This window comes from Fukomys damarensis, unplaced genomic scaffold (genome assembly GCF_012274545.1).
Source record: "Fukomys damarensis isolate Sample0158 unplaced genomic scaffold, DMR_v1.0_HiC HiC_scaffold_37, whole genome shotgun sequence".
In the NCBI taxonomy this organism is placed as follows: Eukaryota; Metazoa; Chordata; class Mammalia; order Rodentia; family Bathyergidae; genus Fukomys; species Fukomys damarensis.
The window spans coordinates 63,302,957-63,328,871 of record NW_022900949.1 but is presented as its reverse complement, the minus strand read 5'-3'; the positions used below and the strand labels follow the sequence as shown (position 1 = coordinate 63,328,871).

The following is a 25,915-nucleotide window of genomic DNA, read 5'->3' as shown; positions in this document are numbered from 1 at the left end:
AAGGTGGGGGAATCACGAGCTTGAGGCCAGATTTGGGAAATGTAGTAACTTTGAAGCCAGACTGAGTTACTGAGAGAAATCATATCTCAACAAGTTAAAATAATAGTAATAGTAATAACTGCTGCATGATGTTGAAAGGATTCAATATAACAATGTTCAGCAAGCCCTTCACATAATCTACAAAATAGTCATATGCTAACTGGAATATAATTTATATTAAAATTATTTTCAAGTTATAGCTTCTGAGATTCTAGAAAAAGGCATTTAAAATAATGAAAATAATGAATTTAAGACATTTAAATCTAAATTTTAAAACTGTCATAAAATAAAGTTTGGAAAAGTAAATCTAGTTCTAATTCCTGTGCTTCTTCAATTATCATATTAATTCTTCTTTAAAACAAAGTTAGCCTGACATAGTGGTGTATGTCTATAGTCCTAGCTGCTTGAAAGAATGAGACAAAAGATCTGCTTGAGTCCAAGAATCTAAGGCCATCCTGAGCAACACAGTGAGATGTTATTTCCTAAAATACATAAATAAAATCCTAATAGAAAATACCATTCAATGAGCACTGGGCATAAAAAAGACAAAGCAATGAAGAGGTCCCCAGCACTATATTCAAAAAAAAGCTAAGCAGAACCTCACTCCAAATTTTAAAGTTCCAGTTCCCCATCTCCCTGCTCAGAGCACTTCACTGCAGTAATAGCAAGAGAGCCAGCCTGGAAAGGTGCAGGCAAGAGTTTTGTTCTGTTTTTTATTTTTTGGTACTGGGGATTGAACTTGGGACCTTGAGCTTGTGAGGCAAGTAGCAGAACCATTGAGCTAAATTCTCAGCCCCAAGAGTTTTTATTTTGACCTTGCAAATAACCAGCTATGCCAGTTTCAGCAGTCATTTTATGTTTGCTTCCTTTTCTATTCCCTTGTACTGTAACAAGGTGATATAATAAATGTTGCAAAAGAAAACATAGTCAACTCTAAAGCTGTGTTTCTTATCTGAAACTTAAATGAAAGCATTAACATTAAGTCTGTCACCAAACTGAGAAAGAAAAATCAACTTTAGAAAGTTAAAAGTAGCTTAGATTATAAGATTCTGCTGAACAGCCCTCTACATTTTGTGAAATCTCACTTCCCTCTATAATTCCACTGGCTTCCACTGGAGACCACTCAAAAGTTCTGGTGCCATATAAATCTTTGGCTCTTAAATAAATTTCACTCACAAGTATCTTGATAACCGGATTGACAGAGCTTATCCCTGACTGCATTACCATAATACAAACAGATGTCAGCAGTATAAAGGCAATTCTTCTTTTGCCATTAAAATGACTGATATTGATTATTCTCTGACTCATGGCTGTAGTAATCCACCCTGATGGTAATGATTAAATGTGTAAACTCTTCCACTGTGGATTTTATATGTGGCCTGATATACAGATAAGTCTTAAAGTTCCAAAAAACAGCAATAAAGAGGGAACTTCTTTTTAATTAGTGTCTAAAACAGGTGACTATCTCGCCCTTTAACATTTGCATGCTGGTAATTATTATGGACCACAATTACTATGGGCCTTGCTCAAAATAATTTCAAACATCAGGAAGACATATTCCTGGAGTCCACAGTGCAGGAGAAGAGGGAAAGCACTTTTTAAAATTCCATTATTGTTACTGAGGTGGGGCACATTGCTAACAACATGTGCAGTGGGAGTCTTTTGGGTAATTAACCATAAACAAGTTACCTGATGCTCTTGGTTTAGCCCAACCATTACACTGTGTTTGCATATAGAATGTAGAATAAAAGTGCTGTCAGAAACAAAATGAAAGATCCAACCACACAAACACAGTAGACAGCTCACCATGAAATACACCGTTGTCCACCAGAAAATGCCTGCGGTACTGCACACAGTTCCTTTTCTCTGAGTTCCAGTAACTCATTGTCTGAAGATTTCTGGCACAGCATCAAAATCAAATTGCCCTGTCAGGGGAAGCAGAGTGAGACAAAGATGAAGAAAACCGCAGCCACATGCTCACACCGGTAGCACAGTGCCATTAGTCAGTTGCCCAGCACTGTGAGACAACACACACTTCTTACCACTCCATGCGTGGAGCAGGAGTCTCCCAGGCCCTAGAAAACTCCCACAGGTCTTCCCTGAAGCTTGAAGGCCATTTAGCAAACTAAGACAATAACTTTTTGAAACAGCACCAACAAGGACCAAGGTTTCTGCTGTCTTGTGGGCAAATACATAGACCATCAAGGGGCAAGGTTTATGTTCTCCAGGCCTCAGCCCCATCCCACCAGTTCCCAAAGCAGCCAGGGCTGGTAACATTTCAGGAAATTTCATTTGCAGGTGAGGAAGCTGACTCTTGTGTTCATACCGTTCTGTGAACCAAGTGATCAATTTTCAGAAAGGTTAGAAATGAATAGTGCCCATATAGTCGTGGATAAGCTAAGCACCTTAAAACAAAAAAAGCAAAAAACCCTTTTTTGCTTGTTGCGGGTGTTTGTTTAGGACCACTAGTGCCTGGATCCACACAGGCTGGATTTATTGGTGTAACCTGAGCAGGGTATAGGCCTGAGCACACTGAACTAGCAGCGCCTCTCCTTCACGAGATTCCCACCTCCACAGACACAGAGAAGCACAGTGCTAACTAGAGCAAGAACTTGAAAAGCAGAGATCCGAGCTGATGAATTAAACTCCTCCAAAAGCTGATGTGCATAACGCTGAACAAGGCCCCCTTTGTTCACAGGATTTGGCTAAAGAAACTTTTCAGAATTCCAATCTCCTTTCTGCTCCCAGAATAAAAGTAGGCAAAACCCAAAGAAAAGCAAGAAAAGCAAAAACTACAGATAGAAAACAATTCGTGGTCTGGCCTATTAAAGCCATCTAGAGTTTTGTAAAAGTATTACAGGATGACGTTAGTGGCTTAGTGAAAACAGTAAACTATCACAGCACTGTCTATGTGTTAATGGAACTGATGACAGCTACTAAAGCTTTTGCCTGAGTTTCTCCTTGGCTCCCTGGTGCCCATCCTTAACTTTCCCCAAAGGGCATCTTATTTAACTCCAGCCTATCCCACTTTTCCTCAGGCGATGTACCATAACTCACCTTTCCACAGGCCACAACTGTCCTTGTTTTGAGCCTCATCTGGCTAAATCTGACTGCTTATCCTACTCCCTAAAGCTGAGGGAGTCTCACCACTGTGTGAAACCATTTGTATAAATTGATAGAAAATAGCTGATTATTGATAGCCCCCACCTCTGCCCTCTCCCTAACCCATACTGTGTGGTACAAAGATCTCTTCTTTGAAAATAAATCTTTAGTTAAATAAATAATGCCATCAGGGCTGGTAGTCCTGTGTAGCTTAGTGGTGGAACATGTGCTCAGCACACTCCAGGCCTTGGGTTCAATCTTCAGCACTACACATAAATATATAAGTGGCAGGTGCAGCAGCTCACCCCTGTGATCCCAGCACTCTGGAAGGCTGAAGGTGGAGGATCACACATTCAAGTCCAACCAGGCCAATTTAGTGACTTAGCAAAACTCTGTCTTAAAAAAAAAAATTGAAAGGCTGGGGATGTAGCACTAAGGGTTCAATCCCCAGTACAAGGAAGGAAGTTAGGAAGGAAAAACAGGAAGGAGGGGAGGGAAGAAGACAAGCTGCTATTTATATTTAGCAATTTAAAAAATAAAACATCACACATGTGTAATTACCAAATAGTTTCTCTGGCATGAATAAACTATAATAGTACATAAGAGCCTAATGATATAATAGACAATGTGAAATAGGAAGAAAGCGGGTAAAGGTGTAGGGAAAGTGGGAAGGGTAGGGGAAAGTTAATAAGGGAAAAGAAAAAAATACAAGAAAATGAAAAAAATGGAAATGAAGTGTTTGTAAAAGGGGAGGGGAGGAGGGGTGAAAGGAGGGCAGGGACAAGGGGAAAAAATGAGAACCAAGACCTGTCATGTAAAGGTACAAGATCCCAGTAATGAATGTAACTGTACTGCATACCTAAAATGTACCAGTAAAATCAATGAGAGAAAAAATATTACTGTTAACCAAAAAAATAAAAGTAATAAAAAATAAAATAAAAAATAAAACTCAAACAATATAGAAATTCAGTAATTTTTTTAAAAAACAGAAGTCCCCTCTCCCTTATATCATATTCCTTTCCTGGAATGGCTACATATTTTTGGTGTGCATCATTCTATATTTTTTCCAACATATATAATTTGGAGTTTTCTATATTTTTAATTAGAAATCTTTTTCCAAGAATTGGAAATAATTTCCAGTAATAACAGTATTTACTTGATTATAATAAATTTTAGGCCAACTGTGGTGCACATGCCTGTAATCTCATGATTACATGAGCCACTGAGGCAGGGAGATCACCACCAGTTTGAGAAAAGGTATCACTCACTAAGTAATTAAGGCTGACCTCTCTCTCAAAAAAAAAAGAGTAAATTTCAATAACAACAGATATTTCCTACAAAATATGTATTTGTGATCTATTTTAGAAATATTTTAACTTATGTGGAATTAAACAACTCTATATTCATGTTTATTTTTCCTTATAACTTGATCTTATAGTTTCAAGTTGTCACTTTTTTATTTCAACCTATCTGCTCACTGTCAATCCAAGGAAGAAGGTAGTAAATAAAAGCAGCAGAAGAAAGAATAACACACATTTGTTTATAGTTAGCAAAATATATTTATACAGATGACCTGCATTTGACCCTTATTAATCCTCTGAAATACACTGTTATCTCCCTCTACTGCACAAAAGAGAAGATGGTACTAGAGAGATTAAGTGATTTACCCATTCTGCTAGGAAAAGACAGAAGTAGGCCTTGAACTCATATCTTCAGACTCCAAACCCAAGATTCTAGTTGTAATACACCAGAAGGAACTGGACTGTTACATAATATGTAACTTTAAAATATGGTGGCTTTAAAATATGGCCTGTAAGGGTGGAATATAAATTCACTTTTTCTTAAATATGGACTGGACTCTGACTCATTTATAACAATAAAGTTGGCCAGAATTAATGCTATGAGTCTTCCAAAGCCAGGTCATAACAAGGGTAAGTCTTCTGCCCAGCGCTCTCTCTCTCAAGATGTATGCCTGGAGAATCAGCCACTGCACTATAAGAAGGCCCAGGGTCAAGTTCCCCAGCTGCGAGTGGGGACCTCAGCCACAGCCCACACCAACCTTAATGTCTGTGTCCCCTTCCTCAACATGTATATGTTTGTATCACTGTGTGACGGCATGAAAAGTGGGGCATGTGGATTCTACCTTCATGACTGGCATTAGTGCCTTTGGAAACAAAAACCCCAAGGTGGACTTGGTGTCACACACTTTAAGGCACTGAGGCAGGAAGATCCTAAATTCCACCCAGACAACTGTCTCAAAATAAAGGCAGATGTCATAGCACATGCCTTGTAAGCATTAGGAGGCTGAGGCAGGAGGAATGAGATCCTGTCTCAAAATAAAAAATACAAAAAGGCTGGTGGAGCAGGATCTGAGCTCCACTGAGTGCCAGACTCAGGCATTGCACACACTTCTCTCTCAGAAAACATCAAAATTTCATATGCCCCATTTCTTCAATTCCTGCCAATCAGAGACTGATGAAAGGACACACTGGCTTTGGCCTCCAGAATCAAATTAATTAAAACTTAGAGTCATAGTAATGAAGGTGGAGATGATGGATGCAGTTCAGGGTTAAGAAAGAAGAGAGCTGTGCAATAAAACCATCTTAGTTTTAGATTTAGAAGGATCCCAGCCTAGTACACACTAAGGGGAAGCAACCGAAAAGGATGTTAAACATGAGCTAATCAAAACCTCTTACAGCAAAGCCAGAAGGAAACTGGGGCCCAGAAAGAATATGTGAATTGCGAGACATTACTACCAACTATTAGGCAGAGGTCTTTTGAATGCTCCATGACACAATACGTACAATGAGATGCACTTCCTTCTGCTGCACACACCCAATTTGAAGTTGTTTGGTTAGTATTTTGGCAAAAGCAAACATGTTTTAAATTGACTTTTTGTTTTAACTTTCTTTTAGGCTTACAAAATACTGTACATCCTAAGATGTTACATTTAGGGCTCTATAAACATTTGTATGTTATAAATATGGATTCCTAATCCTTAAAATGACGCACAAAATTAACAAATTGCAGCAACTAAAGACAATCAGGTATATAAACAATTATTATTAAAACTAGTTTCAAAATGAGATTTTGGTTTTTTTAAAGAGATGGAATGTTACTGTGTTCCCCAAACTGTCCTGAACTCCTGGGTTCAAGCAGTTCAAATTCAACTGGACTACAGGTACCGGTGCCACCATTCCTAAGCAGGAGTTCTTTAAGTGAATGGTTAAGTTCCAGAGAAGCTCAAAAAACTTATGTTATATCATTCGCCATCCAGTGAAAACTACCATGGATATTATAGTCTACTTCTTTTTTAAAAACTACATTCTATTATTTTGTAGTGTACTTTTTTCATTTAATAACTTGCAAATATGTTGTGACACTCTAGTCCCACTGATATAGGAGAAGTATAATGCCTAACCTGCTTGCTGTGGATGTACCAAGTTCATGTCCCCTGAAACTGAAGAATGAATTCCAAGGGACAAAAGAAGTTAAGAGTAGGAAAGGTTTATTGAGACAGGAGGGGTCCCAGAAGTGGATTGCCACCAAGGCACTTGTCAGGGGTAATTTATACTGCAGAGTCACAGTGTGGGTACAACATGGGTCGAACTACAATCAACCTGTAGGATGTGCAAAGTGAACCACGTGAAAGGGTGCATGGAAAGAACAAAGGCATTATCAGGAAGGGATGGGTTTGGAAGCTCTAGTCACCCACCTGGTTACTGGGTCTGGATGTCTATCGAGACTTTACTGGACCAGGTGATACCAATCACAGTACAATCTCAAGTTGCTGATTATTCCTCCGGGAGGCATATAGGCATATAGGCCTGGCCTTCAATGGATGTGCCTCCAACCAGTTTTGGTGTGTTCTCATCTTTCACACTGACTCTCTGAGGGCCCATCCCTGTCTGTCTATTAATTTCTATCTAACTCAGTTGCCTGTAATACCATCAATGAACATACTTCTACAGAACATAAAAGTGATGTGAAAAACAAGTTTAATCAACTGCAAAATTCTAGGGCAGTAATAATGACTAAAAGGTCATATAAACATGAAGAGAAGATTCAAGTAACAGTTGGGCTAAAACTCATCTTCAAGAGTTAAATGATAACAGCGCTTATAGTCCCATCCACCTACATTCTTTCTTAATATGTATTTGTAAATCACTTCATGGTTGACACAATATTTCCTTCTGTGTCTTATGTGTTAAAATTATCCCTACAATTGTCCTGTGAGTCACACATTAACGAGCATGAGTTCAAAGAGAATAACAGGAACCACTAAGTTGCAAACACACATCTTCTCACCAAATCCAATGTCCCTAGTCCAGGGCTAGACTTTGTGTTCGGCACCATTCCCTCTCTGACATTCTGCTTTCTCTGTGGAAAGAGCCTGGGATTGTATTACTGATGACAGTCAAGACACTGAGTCTTCCAATCTCTGCTATTCAACCCAACTCTAACTACGGACCAAGAAAAAGAGACAGAAGGAAATGACTAAATGAAACATTACTTATTCAAAAACTGTATACCTCTTCCTTGCAGTCAAGAGCTTTTGAAGTGTATGGACTGGAGATGGTCTGAGTAGAGTCAGTACTTTGGGTATCAGATGGAGAGAGGCTGCTTTGAAATGAAACTCAAGTGAATATGAGCTACTTGGGCCAAGTTCAGAACCAACAAAGCCAAGTTTTCTACCCAGACAAATTGAAAAATCTGTCTGAGGGGCTCAAGAGTTCTCCAAATTGCTACTGAAATGAATAAGGCTATCACCAGAAATCAAAACATAATCTCCTCTGTGTTGTTGAAAAAGAAGTAGTAACTAATTCATGGGATCAGCAGCAATGGGAAAAAACCTAACCAGACACCCAAAGGCCGTAGGTGAGCCCAGTTCTGCCTCTAACGTGATCTCAAGACAATCTCTTCACAACCCAACACCTAATCTACATAAAAAGTTGTGCTCCCCATGAGCTGCTACTCCTGAGCCCTTCCATCCTCAAAACTCCACATTTAATCAGTTGAGATTGTAGGCAACTCCTTCCTAATACCCTAATCCATTCATCTTTTATCTTTCATTATTAAAATAACTCTAAAAAAGATTGAACTCTCACACATCAGTTGTGTATCATTAACCTATATCTTAAGTTCTGATCTCTTTCTCTTTAAGCCTTGCAGAGAGATAAAAGGCAACATAAGAGGTTCTGACAGTAAAGTACATAAAATGATAAGCACTTAGAAACAAGAAGGCATAGGAAAAGTTCTTAGACTACCCTGTACCTCAGCGTCTGATACATATTTGGGAATTACTGAGGCAGGTATTCCCCCCAGTTGAGAATTCAAACTAGATCCAGTTAAAAGCTAAGATTTCAAAAAAAGCTTCTCTCTTCTCATTTCTCTATAGATTTAAAACAAATTAAGAGAATTACATAAAGCAAGGCAGTGGTGGAAGGATCCAGGGCCCTTCTTCCTCTGGCCCAGGCCCATGCTAACAGCTTCTCCAGCAGTTCAGAAACCTGTGTAGGGCCCCAGAGCACTGCAGGTGGCCTCCCCTATGGAGGGCCCTCTCCCCCATCTCCCACAGGTTTCTAAGCACTACCAAACTGGTAGTTAAAGTGCACAGCAAACAGCCTAATTCCACATCCTTGCCTCCTCCCAGCTATGCACACAAAGGGAGAAAAATAAAAGGGTACTTTGTTCATTTTTTTAAGGCTCACATGCAACATCACTAAACCCCAAGTTCCTGGTGTGTTTTCTTTTCTTTAAAGCAATTAGGAGCTGAAATGCCCTAAGCTAGTTGATCCGTAAGATTCAATCTATTCTCCAAAGAGGCATGGATGCTATATTTGAAAGAACTGGTATAAAAGATAACCATCCAGAGCTTGAAAGTCCTTAATTTGTGGTTCAGTAACTCATCTTATGGACGCATCCTAAAGAAAGATACAAATCAAAATGAATATATAAAGATATTCACTGTGGTATTTTTTATGACATAGAAAAATTAAAACACTTTCCATCTATTGGGGCAGCATCAACTGTTGTGAGGACATTAACAACTGTTTGCAAAAAATTTGTAAATGGGTATGGAAAACTGCTCAAGATGTCATGCTATATGGGGAAAAACAGGATATGGTATTATATTAACTATGAAATGCAGTATTGCATAGAACAATGTTCCTGATCTTAACAAGAAAACTTCTAATGTAAGCTATTTGTAAATATCCTTTATGGTGTTAAGAAAGATTTCCTTCTGTTCCAACTTTGTGAACTTTTTTGCATAATTTGATATTGAACATAGACACTTTTTCTGCACGTAAAGAAATGAACAGAATATATTTCTCTATGAAACTGTTAATGTGAACTTTCTAATGTCAAGCCAATTCCAAGATAAATCCCACCTAGTCATAATGTGTTACCTTTTTTATACGTTACTGTATTTAGGTTGTTCATAATTTGCCTATGATTTTTACATGTATGGTCCTAAGAAAGCCCATAATTTCCATTTCTCATATTGCTATTGGCAGGTTGGGTTTTGGGGTTTTTTACCTTATCATAGCTTCATAAAACAAGTTTCGATCTTCAAAACTGGAGATTATGCAAGTTTGAAATGCCTTTTTCTTTGACTGTCTCAGAACTTGCTGATAAATTCATCTAAGCCTGTACTTTTCCATTACAGAGAACTATTTGACTACTGGGTTATTTTATTTTAAAATTATAGTATTGTTTAGACTTTCCAATATTTTCTAAGTCAGTTTTGATAGGTTGTATTTATCTAGAAAATTCATTCATTCTAAGATTTGAAATGGTTTAGCACAAAATTGTCCATAATACTACTGAGAGCTTTTTAATATCTATCTGCTTTTCCATCCCTAATATTTATTTGTGCCTCCTCTTCTTTTTAAATCAACCTCACCATCACATTATTTGTTTGTACAAAGAGCCAACTTTTGTCAGAATTGGTCATTTCCACTGAATGACATGAAATTATTACTATCACTTCCTTCCATCTACTTTCTTTGGGTCTATTTTGCATCTTTTGTTAACTTCCTAACTTCAACATTTAACTAATTTGTTTTCAGGCTATTTGTGCAGGCACTTAAGGTTATATATGTTTTAGCAGCTTCCCTCATCCCCAATTTTGATTCATAGTATTTTTGTTATCATACAGTGAAAAATATTTTCTCAATTTCATTAGTTTTCCCTTTGACCCAAAGTTTTGACCCAAAACTTATTTTGAATCATAGTACTATAATTATTTATAGCTTTTAGTTATAGTTTCTACTGTAATAGCATTGTGGTCACAAATTTAAGTTGCATAATATCAATCCTTGGATAATTAAGACTGACTTCATGACATAATTTAGGATCATTTTCCATAAATGTTATATGTGTGCTATATTTTGAAAAAATGTATATTCTTTCAATATTTGAGATACTGTGACCTTCATATGTTTATCAGCTCAAACTTATTGTTATTATTCATATCATATTATTCATATGATTCATATTCATAATAATAGATATTATTCATCTATTATTTGTATCATGTGTATGTTAATTGATTTTTTTCTATTTTATCAATGAGGAAGAATAGCCAGGCATGGTGATACACTCTTGTAATCCCAGCATTTGGAAGGCTGAGGTAGGAGGATCACCACAAGTTCAAGACCAGCCTGGGCTACATAGTGAGTTCAAGGCCTGCCTGAACTACATAGCAAGACCCTGTCTATAAATAAACATTTTTAAATGAGGAAGAATATTAAAATCTCTCAAAGAATAAGTATACCATTGAAGTGCTCTCAATTTTTGCTTTATATTGAAATCATATCAGTAAGTGCATAAGTTTTTATATTCTGATAACCTGATACATTTTAAACTTACTGCTTTTTCTCAAAAAAAAATATTTTTTTGTCATTTAAAAGTCTATTTTGCCTGATATCAATATTGCCAGCTTTTTGTTTTTAATCAATGATTTATCCTTGTCTATGACTTTGCTTCTAAACTTTCTGTAACCCTATGTTCTAAATGTATCTGCTACAAGCAGCATTTAGCTGAACTTTTCATCTATTTTAATAATCTTTAGTTCCATTTTTGTCACTGATACATTGGGAATGACATATTATTTTGTGCTTACTATTTGTCTTGAATATTCTATACTTCCTTTCTCAGCTGTCTTGGTTTCCATGAGACTGTTTTGGGGTTTTGGTTTTTGGTTTTGGGTGGGGTTTTTTTTACTTCATTTTTAACAATTCTCTAGAAAGTTATCCATTGTTTTACTAATTTTTAGTGGTTCCCTTAGAAATTTTAACATGCCCACTTTAAAATCTAACTAATAATTATATTTAAACTCCTCCCAAAGCCGGGCGTGGTGGTGCACTCCTGTAATCCCAGCACTCGGGAGGCTGAGGCAGGAGGATCGCTGTGAGTTCGAGACCAGCCTGGGCTACATAGTGAGTTCCAGGTCAATCTCAACTACATAGTGAGATCCTGTCTCAAAAAACCAAAAAAAAAAAAAAAGCTCCTCCCCAACTATCCAAGAACCTTATACTAACTTTTTTTTGCTCAACTTGCATCACTATTTCTCAATGAAAATATTATTATTTTATACAGTAAATATATGCTTTTCTCTTTCTTCACTCTCCATTACTTCTTCATGAGCCATTTATTTGGGACTATTTTTTATTCTACTTAAGTTATATCCTTTTAGAGAGGATCTTCTAGAAGAAACTTTCTAGGTTTTTATAGATCTGAAAGGCTTTTCTTTCAGCCATGTTTTTTCATGATAGCTTTAATGGAAATGGGATCCTGGGCTGACCATTAATTTCTCTTAGTGCTAAAAAAGATAATATTTCAGTGTCTTCTGAATTCTATGGTTGCAGTCTCAGGATGATTTGTCATGTCCTCAAGGATTAACTGTCTTTTCTCTCTGACTCTGCATAAGATCCTCTTCACTTTTTGTGTTTTCCAGTTTAATTATATTTGGTCTATTTTTTTCTTATACTGATTGGGATTCATATGACTTTATGAATATGTGATAATTTTTATTGGTCCTTAAAAATTCTCATCCACCATTTTTTTTTGTGGTTGCATGCAATACATCGAACTCAGGACCTTGTGCTTGTGAGGCAGGCACAGTGACACTGAACTAAAATCCTGACCAAGCCACTATTTTTTAAATGTTTCCCTTTCTCATCTTCTTTCTGCTCTTATTTTGAAATTATTATCAAAATTTTCTTCAGATTCAGTTGGCTAATGCCCTATTCAGCTTGGATTTATATGTTTTAAAATCCAATGAGTTATTACATTTTTATTATTTCAAGTTCTATTTGATTTTTTTCTAATCACCTTGGGTAGACCCTGTGGTTAATCATCCTCAGCTCTTATGTGGATTTTTTAGAGGGTTCCCTTTTTTCTATGAGATGCTTATTTGCATTCTAATCTTGGCAGTGGGAGTTCTCTATAGACTAAAATAAAAATATATTTCTCTTAATATTACAACTTACTCATTTTGGGTTTTGACTGCCTAATTCAATATTTAAATTTTTACAATTCTGCATTTCAGTATAGTAAGAGCTCTTTTTTCAAATGTTCTTCACAACACAAAGACCCTAGAGAGATGTTCTCAAGTTGTATTGTTTTACTACAGTGAAGTCCGAAATGATCATGGATGGATGAGTGAACCTGGGTGTTCCCAACTCCACTCCTTGGAAACTCAGGTAATTGAGAAGACTTCCAGAACTTTCTCACATAGTGTGCCTGCTAGTGCCATCTACGATTTGAACAGCATTGCTCGTTCTATAATTCTTGGCAAAATCCTCACACTTCTCTGTCATCAAAGCTCCTCAGAATTGATCACTGTAAAGAAAAGCGTATGCCTTCATATGTATTGCAGGCATTGTCTTCACATTGCTTCTTCTTAACATTCACCACAATGGAAAAATCACCAAATCGAGCCTTCTATGTGGATGGAGCAGAGCAAGAAGGGAGGATCTGCATTCCATTCGCAGTTCAAGTTGTAGTTTTCTGCTTAAAGCTAATGGGTTAGTGTTGTAAAGTCCAGAGGCTGGTTTTAATGTGAATAGAGAAGTACGGACTATTGTAACAAAGGCTGTCTCTGAGCAGATGTTTAATAATGAACAGTGCCAAATACACTATGCATATCAATAATTTAATATTTGAATGTATATTAATCATCAGCTTCCTCTTCCTGTGTGACTGAACATGGATTGAATCAGTTTGATTCTTGTGATATTTTGTATGAACTGTAGACTTTGGCAACATAAAATCTGTACAGCAAATTTTTATGATTAAGGTATCAAATTTATTAAATTTTATTATTGAAAGTTGAAACTTAAAATGTATGAACAAAAACCAGTAAAAGAATATACTCTTTTTGTGGTCTGTGGAAAAAAATAGATTTCTCCCGAAAGAGAGGAAAAAAATGGCTTTTGTCCAATACCAGGGGCACTTTCCATATAGAACCCTGTAAACCAAATTTGACTTTGAGGCTTTTCTGACCATGTAGTTATTGGGATGCACAACTGTATTAGAGTTGATGCAGTATTACAAATTCTTAGGGCCAAATAAAGAGGCATCTGCTCAGCACTAAGGTCTTAATAGGTAGCTTTCATTATAGTCCTACAGAACTGGAAAGAAAAAGACGATTCTTTGCTTGTGGACTTTTTTTCCTGCTATATTGAGAGAAGCCTTTTGAAGTCCCATCTTTGAAACTAGAGGACCCTTTCTCAGATGTCTCACCTTGTTTTTTGTCCCCTGTGTCCTCAGCCCATGAAAACTAAAGTTGAAGTTAATCAGGTTTGGCAAATGCCTAGAAGGCTTCGGTGCTCAATGGACCCCTCTTTTCCCAGCTTTTGGCCTGAGTATTCATTAATTTCTTACTGGTTCACTGCATTTAGGAAAGTGATCTTTCTACTTATCTAGAATTACTTGAGTGGGAGTGTTACTAAAAACAGAACTCAACCATGGGAATGCACATTCAAGGCCACAAAACCATACTGTTTGAGGGCCACATCAGGACCAAAAAATGCATTAGTTCAATGCCTATTTTAACAACATCTGACATATCTTAGTATGGCTAGCATTTTGCAGATATTATTTTATTTAATCTTTGTAACTATCTCAAACACAGGGTATAATTATCATCCCTATTTTTTAGATAGAGAAACTGAAGCACAGAATCATTTTTTATATATTTCTCATCCTAGAAATGGGCACTAAGGGCAGGTTGGTATTAAGACTACTCTGAAAACCCAACATCCAAAGGAATGAGTGAATGATTAACTGATACTTAGATTTTCATCTCTCAGTGAACATCATTCTTGAACTCTAGCCAAATATTAAAATTTTTGGTAATTTTTCCTAATGACAAACACACAAAAGTTTTTTACAACTCTTATTTCACCTACTTACTGTATAGATCTGACATATAAAAACTTCTTCATTCATACAAATCATCTCTAAATCAAGGATTTCTAAATGTTTTAAATATTAGAAAAGGAGTTTAGAATAACTGTGCCCCACAATGAGAAGCTCAGCTTCAACAAGAAATATGCCTTGCAGGTGAAGGGAGAGCAGGGGTATGGAAAAAAAAATGAGAACCAAGATCTGTCATGTAAAGGTACAAGATCCCAGTGATGAATGTAACTGTACCATATACCTAGAAAGTCCCAATAAACCCAATGAAAAAAAAAAGAAATATGACTTGCAGTGGGCAATTAAACCTGCTGTCCTAGCTGGGCATGGTGGCACAGGCTTATAATCTCAGCACTCTGGGAGGCTGAGACTAGGGTATCTCATATTCAAAGCACCATCTGGGTAATTTAGCAATTTAGCAAACTCATGATTCTCCTTCTTCAGCCTCTCAAAGCACTGGAATTACAAGCTTGCACCACTACATCCAGCTTCAAATATTTTCTTTCTTACAACACTGAGATTCCACCTCACCACACAAAGAATGGCTGCTATCAAGAAATCACACAATAACAAATGCTGGGGCTGTGGGGAGAAAGGAACCCTTCTCCATTGTTGGTGGGAGTGCAGACTGGTGCAACCACTATGGAAATCAATATGGAGATACCTCAAAGAGCTGGGACTAGAGGTTCCATTTGACCCAGCCATCCCTCTGCTGGGTATCTTTCCAAAAGAATCATATCACAGTGATATATGCACACCTATTTTTATAGCGGCACACTTTGTAATAGCTAAAACTTGGAAATAGCCCATTTGCCCCTCAGTTGGAGATCTGATAAAGAAGATGTGGTTTTTCTACAAAATGGAATACTACTCAGCCATAAAAACAGAGAAATTCAATTCATTCATAGGAAAATGGATACATATTGAGGATATACTCCTAAGTGAAATAAATAAGTCACATGTGTAAATACCGAATAGTTTCTCTGGTGTGAAAAATTATAACAGTACATAAGATCCTAGTGAGATAATTGACAATGTGAAATAGGAAGAAAAGGGCTAAAGGTGTAGGGGAAGTGGGAAGGGTAGGGGAAAAGTAATAAGGGAAAAAAGTATATGAGAAAATGAAAAAATGGAAATAAAGTGTTTGCAAATGGGGGGGTGAAGGGAGGGGAGGGACAATGGGAAAAAATGAGAACCAAGACCTGTCATGTAAAGGTACAAGATCCCAATGATGAATGTAACTATACTGTATACCTAAAATGTACCAATAAACTCAATGAGAGAGAAATATATTTTCTTTCTTTCTTTCTTTCTTTTCCAGTACCAGGAATCAAACTCAGGATCTTGCATTACCAGGCAGGCACGGTGCCACTAAGATAAATCCCCAGCCTTCAACTATTTTAAATTAGGGAAGCTCAGCTTTGTTTTTCATGGGATGAATTCTCTTCTTTTTTTTATTTTTCTTTTTTTGAATGAGACCTCACCATGTAGACGAGGCAGACCTTGAAATTGTACTCCTCCTATTTTAGCATCTCAAGTAGTTGAGATTATAAACTGAGGTTACAGGTATGCACCACCATGATGAGTTCCTGAATGACTTTTTTAAAAAACTGGGAATTGAACCCAAGGCCTTGCACATGCCAGGCAAGCACTACTACTAAGCTTTATCTCCATCTGAATGACAAATTCTCAGGAGCTCTGGAAAGAAACAGACTTGTACAGGTAGGCTACAACACATCATATTAGCTAATTCTCATCAAGTTTGCACGTTATTGATTCTATTTTAGTCTATTAAGCAACCTACTTGAAGCTGAAATGTGAAGAAAGAGATCATAGAAACCATTAATGAGACCATAGGAAAATAAAATCAATATTATAAATTACTCAAATGAAATTTATCATGCAGATTTTGATTTTTTTCTTAAACTTATACCAAAAATATATTTAAAGATACAGCAACTAGACCTGAAGATACAGCTTCCTGGGAGAGCAGATGTCTACTCAGTACAAAAAGTCACAGATTCAGTCTAAGGAACACAAACCAATTTAAAAAAAATGATAAAGTGCCTAACTCTTGTTTATTTGCCACTGGCCTGTATGCTTTCATCTATTATATTATCTTGTATAATTTCTGCGGTGGATTAACTAATTTTCACACTGATCCAAGTCAACATGGTTCTGAGCATGGAAGACCCACCTGAGGATTGTTGCCAACAGCATAAAAAGTGAACTGAAAGAGAAGATTGTGGACTGTTGATTTTCCAGGAGAAGCTTGCTGCAGCTGGTTTTCCTGATGCAAACTTGGCTGTTCTCTTAGTCAAAGAAGCTGGGATCCTTGCTGTTACTATGGATGACTATTGTCCTGGTCAGAGGAGCTCTGATCGTTGCCTTGAGCATCACTTCCTGGCTCCAGTGTAGATCCCTCAGTCTGATGGCATAAACCCTTCACCCTAACAGCACAGGCTTTCTAGTTTGCACCACTGGCCTTTGGGCCTTCCTGATGCAGATCCTCCTCAATAAGGTCTTGTATGAGGCTATTGCATAGCTTATTGCTGTTGGATTCATGGAGGACAAGGCCTCAAACTCTAGGCCATTAGCTAGATTTTTGTGGGACATTGCCAAAAGGATCCAGATCCTTGGCTGGATATTTTGGGTCTCTACTCTGTAGACAGATCTCTTGCACTCCTCTGCATTTGTTTATTGGGGGGGTGAATATTATAAAATAATCCTATAAATTTACTGTCCTGTATTAAATCTATTCCCTTGCAGATCCTAACTACAACAGTTTATTTCTCTTGAATATCTAGTACTTCCATTCTAAAATCATGAGAATTGGGGTGAGGACAACATATTCTAGTGGACAGATCCTGGTTCACTGACACTTTGTTATTTCAGGAGAATATCATCCCCATTCAAAAAAGACTACAGATCTCCTGAGTATCCAAGCAAACAACATCAGAATCCACGGATGTTCCAATGACCAAGACATCTTCTTTCCTTCAGTATTGTTAGGAGACAAGAATTCTATACAACCACAAGAAGGAACAGTAAGAAATTCAAGTTAGATTCAATTCCAAGAATAGGAGAAGACACAAAGCAGTGCTACAGCAAAGCCTACCTTTGATACCATTCTGTCAGGACTAGTGATACTTTGAAGTACCAAAGATATCAGCTCTCCCAGAGCTAAGGAGATTAAGAGAAATAGTAAGATTTGGAGTGAAAATGTAAAGGGAAACTAAGTGCATACTACTCAAATAAAGTAAGTATGTCCACTTTATTCTTCCATCAGGCAGTGTTCAAAAAAGCTATTCACCTGCTTCTTCAAAATTCATCTTTGAACCAAAAAAAATTCAACTTTGAATCTATACTAGAGAGAATGAAGTGATACTTCCTACTCTTTCATTGTGAGGCAAAATATATATTATATAGTGGACCCTTGATTTACAAACTCAATTGGTTCCCAAGGGCTGGTTGTAACTCAAATTGGTTGTAAATCAGTACTGCTGAGATCTGGATGTTGACCTTGGTACATATTATAGATGACAAGAGGTAGTTTAATCCCATTAACCTAATTAACCCAAGTTGTTTGTATGTCAGGCCAGTCATAACTTGAGGGTCCACAGTATTGGTTAAGGACACAATCCAGCAGGAAGAGATAACAAGTGTAAATATATATGTATCAAATTTTGGAACACCTAACTTCATAAAACAAATACACTGTATATAAAAAAAACCAGAATCATAGTAAGTGATCTCAATACCTCACTTTCACAGATCAAATATTCAAAAAAATAAACTGAACAACAAATCAACAAAGAAATATCAAAGTGGATGCAAACTGAGATCATACTCTTAAGTGAACTAAATAGGACACACGTGTGGAAATACCAAATAGTTTCTTTGGTGTGAAAAACTAAAGATGTAAGTAAGATCCAAATCGTATAACTGATAATGTGAAATAGGAAGAAAACGGCCAATAGTGTAAGGGAAGTAGGAAAGGTAGAGGAAAGGAAATAAAGGAAAAGAAAAATATGAGAAAAGGAAAAAATGGAAACAAAGTATTTGTAAATAAGGGAGGGTGGAGAGGGTGAAGGGAGGACAGGTGCATGGGGAAAAATGAGAACCAAGAGCTATCATGTAAAGGTGCAAGATCCCAATGAGGAATGTAACTGTACTGTATAACTAAAAAGTACCAATAAACTCAATGAAAGAAAAAAAAAGAAATATTAGAGCTAAACTAGACCCTTGAACAAATTAACTCAAAATGGATAGCTACAATCTTCTACCCAACTACAAGAGAGTACACATTCTTCTCAGCAGCACATAGAACTTTCTCCAAAACAGACCACATACTAGTTCACAGAGCCTGTTTAACTAAATTAAAAAATCAAAATTATCCCATGTATAGTATCAGATTGTTGTGAACACTAGAAAACAATCACAAAAGAAACCACAGAAAATTTATAAACATCTGAAAACTTAACACACTTCTGAATACTCAGTGGGTCAAAAAAAAATCAACTGAGAAATGAAACAATTTCTGGAATCAAACAACAATGCCAAAACCTATAAAAAAAATGAAAGTATTCTTAGAGAAAAGTATATTGCAGCCAATGCCCATATTAGAAAACCAAAGTGAGCTCAAATAAATAACCTATTGATGAACATCAAGATATGTGAAAAAAATTCCAGGGGAAAATGACAGGGTGGTGAGCCACAAAAACTCAGCCTTTCTGAGATTCAAAATCCAGACACTAGAAAAATCACAACTTGGGGGAAAAACAAAGATGTAGATCCCAAGGAACCAGGAAGATACTGACGAGAAAACTAAAAGCTACAGAGAAATTGAAGAGACAGAACAGAAAAAAAAGAAAGGAAGAGACAATCAGTACTTTCTCTCTGGCTCTGGGCTCATGGATCATGGGAAAGGGAGACTGAATCTATAGAGACAAAGTGATAGTGGGGGACTCCAAAAAGCCTCAGAGAGAAACACAGACACAAATCAGACTGGTGGCTTCTGTGATCTGCAGGGAGAGCATGGTATTCTACTCCTACATAAGTCCTTTGACAGGCATCAGCTTATGAGGGACTCCCGTCCAAACACCCACCGTATCCCTGAAGAGAATATTGGTCAGATGCCATTTCAGGGAAGGGATGATTTTTTGAACCTGATCTTCAGAGCAGCAGTGAAACAGCTTCACCTTAGGGCTCCCAGTGTTACATTCTCACAGTGACTGGGTGAGAGACAGTCATTGGAGAGAGCTACAGAGAATGGGCTGGAAAATGACCACTTGAAGGGTTTCACCTAAAGGCACAGGTGCCATTCCCATAAGCAATAGGTAATTCCCAGACTGCATTGCTCGGGACTTGAAGGTCATGACATTGGTACCCTTGCCTTACTTATACAGCCTGCTAGTGCTTGCTACCAGCATGGGCCTGGGCTCTCTGTACCTTCTTTATGTACTAGCATGACTGGGACACATTTGACTCAGACACTGCCCCAAAATAGATTGCAGAAGAAAACCACACATTCAAAATCAAAGAGAACTTTTTTCTTTTTTCTTTTTTTAATATTTCCTTCGTTCTTTTCCTCCATCATCTTCACAAGTTTACTAGAGCTTGGGGAAGTCGCCATTGCTCTTTTTCCATGATTCTTATATCTTTTTCTCAATTCTTTTTTTCTCTTTTTGCTTCACCATTTTCCTAACCTCCCTTTTAATTTTTCTCCCATTAAATTTTTTTCAATTATTTTTACTCCCTGTTAATTTTTTTTCTCCCTCTTTTTTTTTTTTTTTTTTTTTTAAAAAATTTTTTTTTTTTTTTTTTTGTAATCAGGGATTGAACTCAGGACCTTGCACTTGTGAGGCAAGTGGTGTGACAACACTGAACTAAATCCATGGCCCTTTTTCCCTCTTTTCATCTTTTATTTCTTATCTATTTTTTCATCACTTTACAAAATTCTATAAACACCTTCTACTCCTCAATAGGATTTTTGGTGCCATTTCTTTTCCTTCTTGTATAATATAATTTAAGGTTTCAAGTTTTTCCTCTTGCATTCCCCTACTGGCAACTCCTTATATAATTTATAACCATAAAGTTTTATTAATCTTTAGATAGAATTCAAAAGTAATTTTATACCACTAACTTTCTACCATTAGCAGATTTATAGCTGTCTCATTTATTACATATTAGCTGTAAGTCAATACATGAACTCATGTATTACTCAATGTTTACACCATAATTGTGGATTTCTTCTCTAAAGTTAAGGATGGTATGTTAAAATACCATTTGTTTTAGACAGTGCTGTGGCTGATTTGCTTAATATTACCAGGGTCACATAATTAGTCCTATTAATGGGTTTTCTCCATAAGCCAACATCCAGATTACATTTCTGACATTAACAACACCAGACTACCTTCCCAATGAATTGGGTGTTGGGCTAAATACCCTGCACCTTCCTCACTCAAATTAATCAAGGTGATCAGATCTTGGGGCTGAGCATCCCTAAAATATAACTCCTAACTAAACCTACTAATTGAAAAGATTTCTATACTAGCGACAGTCTTTACACTATAAGTATTCAAAGCCTCAGCACAAAACAACAATACAAACATGAGAAGACAAGGCACAATAAAACAAAGCAAAACAAAATACCTCCCAAAATTCCCAAATCTCCCAAAGCAAATCCAGGTATCTCCTTTAGGGAGAATAGCATAAGACACACCTCCAACTTATTCAAAAGGATAACAAAGGAGATTAGTAAACAGGTCTAAAATTACTCAGCAAGATCACAGATAACTAAACAGATAATGGGTATGACCAAAATGATCCAGGAGACTTCAGAAGACACTAATAAGAGCTAGATAAGTTAAACACAATCATACAAAACATGAATGACAAGGTTAAAAAACAATTAGAATACATGAAAAAGATTTCAGCCAGAAATCCAGGAGATAGAAATTATATTGAAAGTATGGGCAGCAGAAGCAACAAGTATGAGGATGGAATTTCTGAATTAGAAGACAGTGATGCCTTCAAAGGCAAACTACTTAATGGCACCTTAAAAATCAAAAAGAGAATATGAAAAATAGATTCAACAGTTGCTAGATGATGTAAAGAAGACTAATTAAAGAAAAATTGAATAAGTAAAAAATTAGAAGACAACACAAATGGCATGAAAAACCTGTTCACAGAAATAATGGCAGAAAACTTTCCAACTATTGAGAAAGAAATAAACATACAGAATAATGAGACATATAGATAGAATCCTAAGTAATCATGACTGAAAGAAAACCTCTCCATACCACACTATAGTCAAAGTACCAGAAGTCCATCACAGAGACAAAATCTTCAAAGCTGTTAGAAAAAGGCAAAAAAACACATATAAACTTAAACCCATTAGAGTTACAGCACACTTCTCAATACAAACCTCAAAGGTCAAGAGTTTGCAGTAAAGTGTTTTAAGTCCTAAAAGATAACACCTTTCTACCCTGATTTCTGTATCCTGCAAAACTTTCCTTCTAAGTTGCCAGAGAAGCAAGGTATTCCCATTACGAAGCACACTTCAAGAAATTCATGACCACAAAATTAGCATGACAAAAAATTCTCCATAATATCCTACAAGGACAATGAAACCAATAACGCTGAGAAGGTTTTTAAAAAATGAATACAGAAGCCAGGGATTTCGTTCAGCAGTTCGGTGGCCTGCCTTGCATGCACAAGGACCCGAGTTCAATCCCCGGTACCAAAAAACAAACAAACAAACAAAAATGAATACACTTGGTGGGATGAGCAGCTAAACAAAAGGAAAAAGAATAAGGAAAATTATGCAATGACAGAAATAAGTTAATACCTCTCAGTAATAACCGTCAGTGTGAATGGTCTCAATTACTCAATCAAAAGACATAGATTGGCATAATGGATCAAGGAAAAAACCCAACAATATGCAGAATAAAAAAAAATACATTTTATTCAAACACAAATACACAGATTAAAAGTCAAAAGATAGAAAACAATATTCCATGCAACAAGAACCCAGAGAAAAGCTAGAATAGCTATCATAATTTCAGACAAAATGAATTTCAAGCTAAAATTGGTCAGAAAAGAAAAGAAAGATCACTACATATTTATTAAAGGAACAATTCAACAAGAAGAGATAACAATTATAAATATATATGCTCCAAATACTGGCACACAATTTCAACCAACGCTAATGGACATGAAAAATCAGATAAACACCAATACGGTTGTAATGGGAGACATAAATACCCCATGTCAGAAAAAGACAGATCAACTAGACAAAAAGTCAACAAAGAAATACTAAAACCTACAAAGAATAAATTATAATTAGAGTTGGTTCTTTGAAAGAACTAACAAAATAAATAAACCCTTAGCCGATCTTACCAAAGACCCAAAACCATGCAATTAGAATGAAAAATGTGAAATCACAGACAGCTCAGCTGAAATGCAGATTACTGGTAACTACACTAGAGAGCCCACATTAAAATGAAAAATTCAGAAGAAATAGATTCCTATACACTTATGAATTACCAAAGCTGAATCGAGAAGATATAAAAATTATAAATCTTCCAATATCAGTCAATGAAATTAGAGTAATAAAAACAACTACCAACTAAGTACACCCCAGATACCAACAGATTCCCTGTCAAATGTTACATGAAACTTACAGATCTAATGCCCTTACTCCCTAAAATCATTAATGAAATTGAAAGAGAAACAGTACTCCCAAACTCATTCCTACAAGCAAACATTGTCCTGATTCCAAAACCAGAAAGGGACCAATAAAAAGAGAACTACAAGTCAAACTGTTTAATCAACATTTTAAAAAATGCTCAATAAGATACAGGCAAATGGAATGCAACAAATCATCAAAAAGATCATACATCATGACCAAACAGGATTCATTTCAGGGATGCAGAGATGGTTCAGCATATGAAAATCAATAAATGTAATGCACCATCTAAACAGAAGCAGGAATAAAAATTCTATGATAATCTCAAAAGTTGCAGAAAAAAAATCTGACAAAATCCAACATCCGTTTGTGATAAGAACCTTGAAGACAATAAAAATAGGACTTTATCTCAATCTGATTAAAATCTATCTGTAAAAAACCAACAGTTAACATTATATTAAATAGAAAGCTGCTGAAAGACAGGATGGCCACTATCGCCACTCCTGTTCAATATAGTTTTTAACACATTAACCAAAGCACTCAGGAAAGACAATAAAAAATAAAAAATAAAAGGCATATGGACAGGAAAGGAAGAAGTTAAACTATTATTTGGAGATGACATGATCCTCTACATAGAAGATCCCAAAAGCTCCACCAAAATATTCCTAGAATGAATATTAAATCCAGTAAAGAAGCTGTATACAAAGTCAATACCCAAAAACCAATAGCTGTCCACCAATAATAGACTCACCAAGAGAGAAACTGGGGAAACAACACTTTTCACAATAATATCAAGAAAAATGAAATGCTTAGGAATTAACCTAAGGAAGTTAAATACATTTATAATGAAAACTACAGTATTCTGAAAAAGGAGATTTAAGAGGATATTAGAAAAGGAAAAGATAGCCTCTGTTTCTAGACAGACAGTACCAATATAGTCAAAAGGACCATACTTCCAAAACTTTTATATGCAATGCCAATCAAAATATCAATAGCATTCCTCTCAGAACTAGACAAAACAATCCAAAAATTCATATAAAACCTGAAGAGATCTAGAATAGCAAAAGCAATTCTGGGCAGTAGGCACAAGCCAGAGCACATCACAAATCCCAAACTCCAGGTTATCCTACAAAACTACAGTGATAAAAACAACATGGTGTTAGCAAAACAGAATTGTGGATCAATGGAATAGAGGCTCTAAAAACAATTCTAGGCACACCCAACCATCTTATCTTTGACAAAAGGGTCAAATACTCTCAATGAAGGAAAGAGCTTCTTTAACAAATAATGTTGGGCAAACTGGCTACCCACATGCTGATGACTGAATACATACCAATTATCTCTCACCATGCACTAAACTAAAATCAAAATGGATCAAAGATTTAAAATCAAAACAGAAATACTTGGGCTGGGGATTTAGCTCAGCGGTTCAGTGGCCTGCCTTGCAAGCGCAAGGACCCAAGTTCAGTCCCTGGTACCAAAAAAAAACAGAAATATTTAATCTACTAGAAGATAAAACAGGTAAACCTCTTGAAGACAAGATGTAAGCAAAAAATTTCTGAAGAAAACCTTGTTTGCACAAGAAATAATACCAGGAATCAACAAATGAGATCACACACCATTGCTCAAGTTCGGGGAGGTAGTCTGGGCCCCGATCCACCACGGGAAGGAGAGCCACTCCTGCTCCCGACCCAGCCGCCATTGCTCAAGCACGGGGAGGTAGCCTGGGCCCCAATCCACCGTGGAAAGGAGAGCCATGCCTGCTCTCAACCCAGCCACCATCACTCAAGCACCCACAAGGTAGCTGCGTGGGCACCCCTGAACCCCCATAAGTCCCCCCAACACACACTCTCAGACCTCCTGACTGTGCCAGTCTTTGGACCCACTCTGCAAAGACAGAGGTGGTCATCAAGGGTATTTTTCTGAGTTCCCAACTTTGAACATCTTTAAAGAAAGGGCGTGGGAAACCTATAATAGAACGTTGTGGAGTTCAACCATTCAGAAGGATGGGGAACTCAATCTGGGCCTTGCAGCCCGAGGTCAGTCAGCATCATGGGGTACAGCCATCAGCTAACTGAGACCAGGGGTCTTGCATCCTCCCTCTGTCTGAGCCATTAAATGGTAAATACACTATATTGAAATTTTGTTCACTGCAGACATGTTCTGGACTGCTTCTTGATTTCAATTTAATTCAAATGATTTAAGGGTGATAGACTAGTGACTAACACAGGTGGTCAGTGTCCAAGTTGTGCTTGATCTTAATGTGTTGCTGATATGTTGCTGATTATCAGTTGGGATAAAGCATTGCGGTTGATTTGATGAGCTGTTTCTCTGATGTTATGAACATAAGAATGTCTGTGGGTTGTTAGAGACACAGAAGCTAGGGCGCAAATATATCGGGAAGATACGGGTGATAACAGTCTGACAACAAAAATAAAAATGAGAAAACACTTAAGCAAGACACAAGGACAGACTTCCAGTTCAACAATGGCAAACAGAAGGGCAAATGAGGATGAAAAGGCTGATAGTGAACCACCAGGACACCCTGAACTCAAAGCACAGGAAGTAACAAAACAGATCAATCAGGCTCTAGAAAAATTCAAAACAGAAATTATTTCCCAGATACCCATAGAGATAGTGAGCAAAATGGAAGTC

General features: G+C 36.8%; 1 protein-coding gene across 3 annotated transcripts in view; it reads right to left on the bottom strand.

The window, feature by feature from the left end:
- The window catches only part of Plch1 (phospholipase C eta 1), a 257,791-nt gene that overhangs the window by 185,318 nt on the left and 46,558 nt on the right, over positions 1-25,915 (bottom strand). For all 3 annotated transcript variants that reach the window (XM_010636902.3, XM_033759293.1, XM_033759292.1), the window contains one exon: positions 1,846-1,964. In XM_010636902.3, coding sequence (XP_010635204.1) covers positions 1,846-1,924 — 79 coding nt within the window. In that variant the 5' untranslated portion in view covers positions 1,925-1,964. The remainder of the gene's footprint in view (positions 1-1,845; positions 1,965-25,915) is intronic.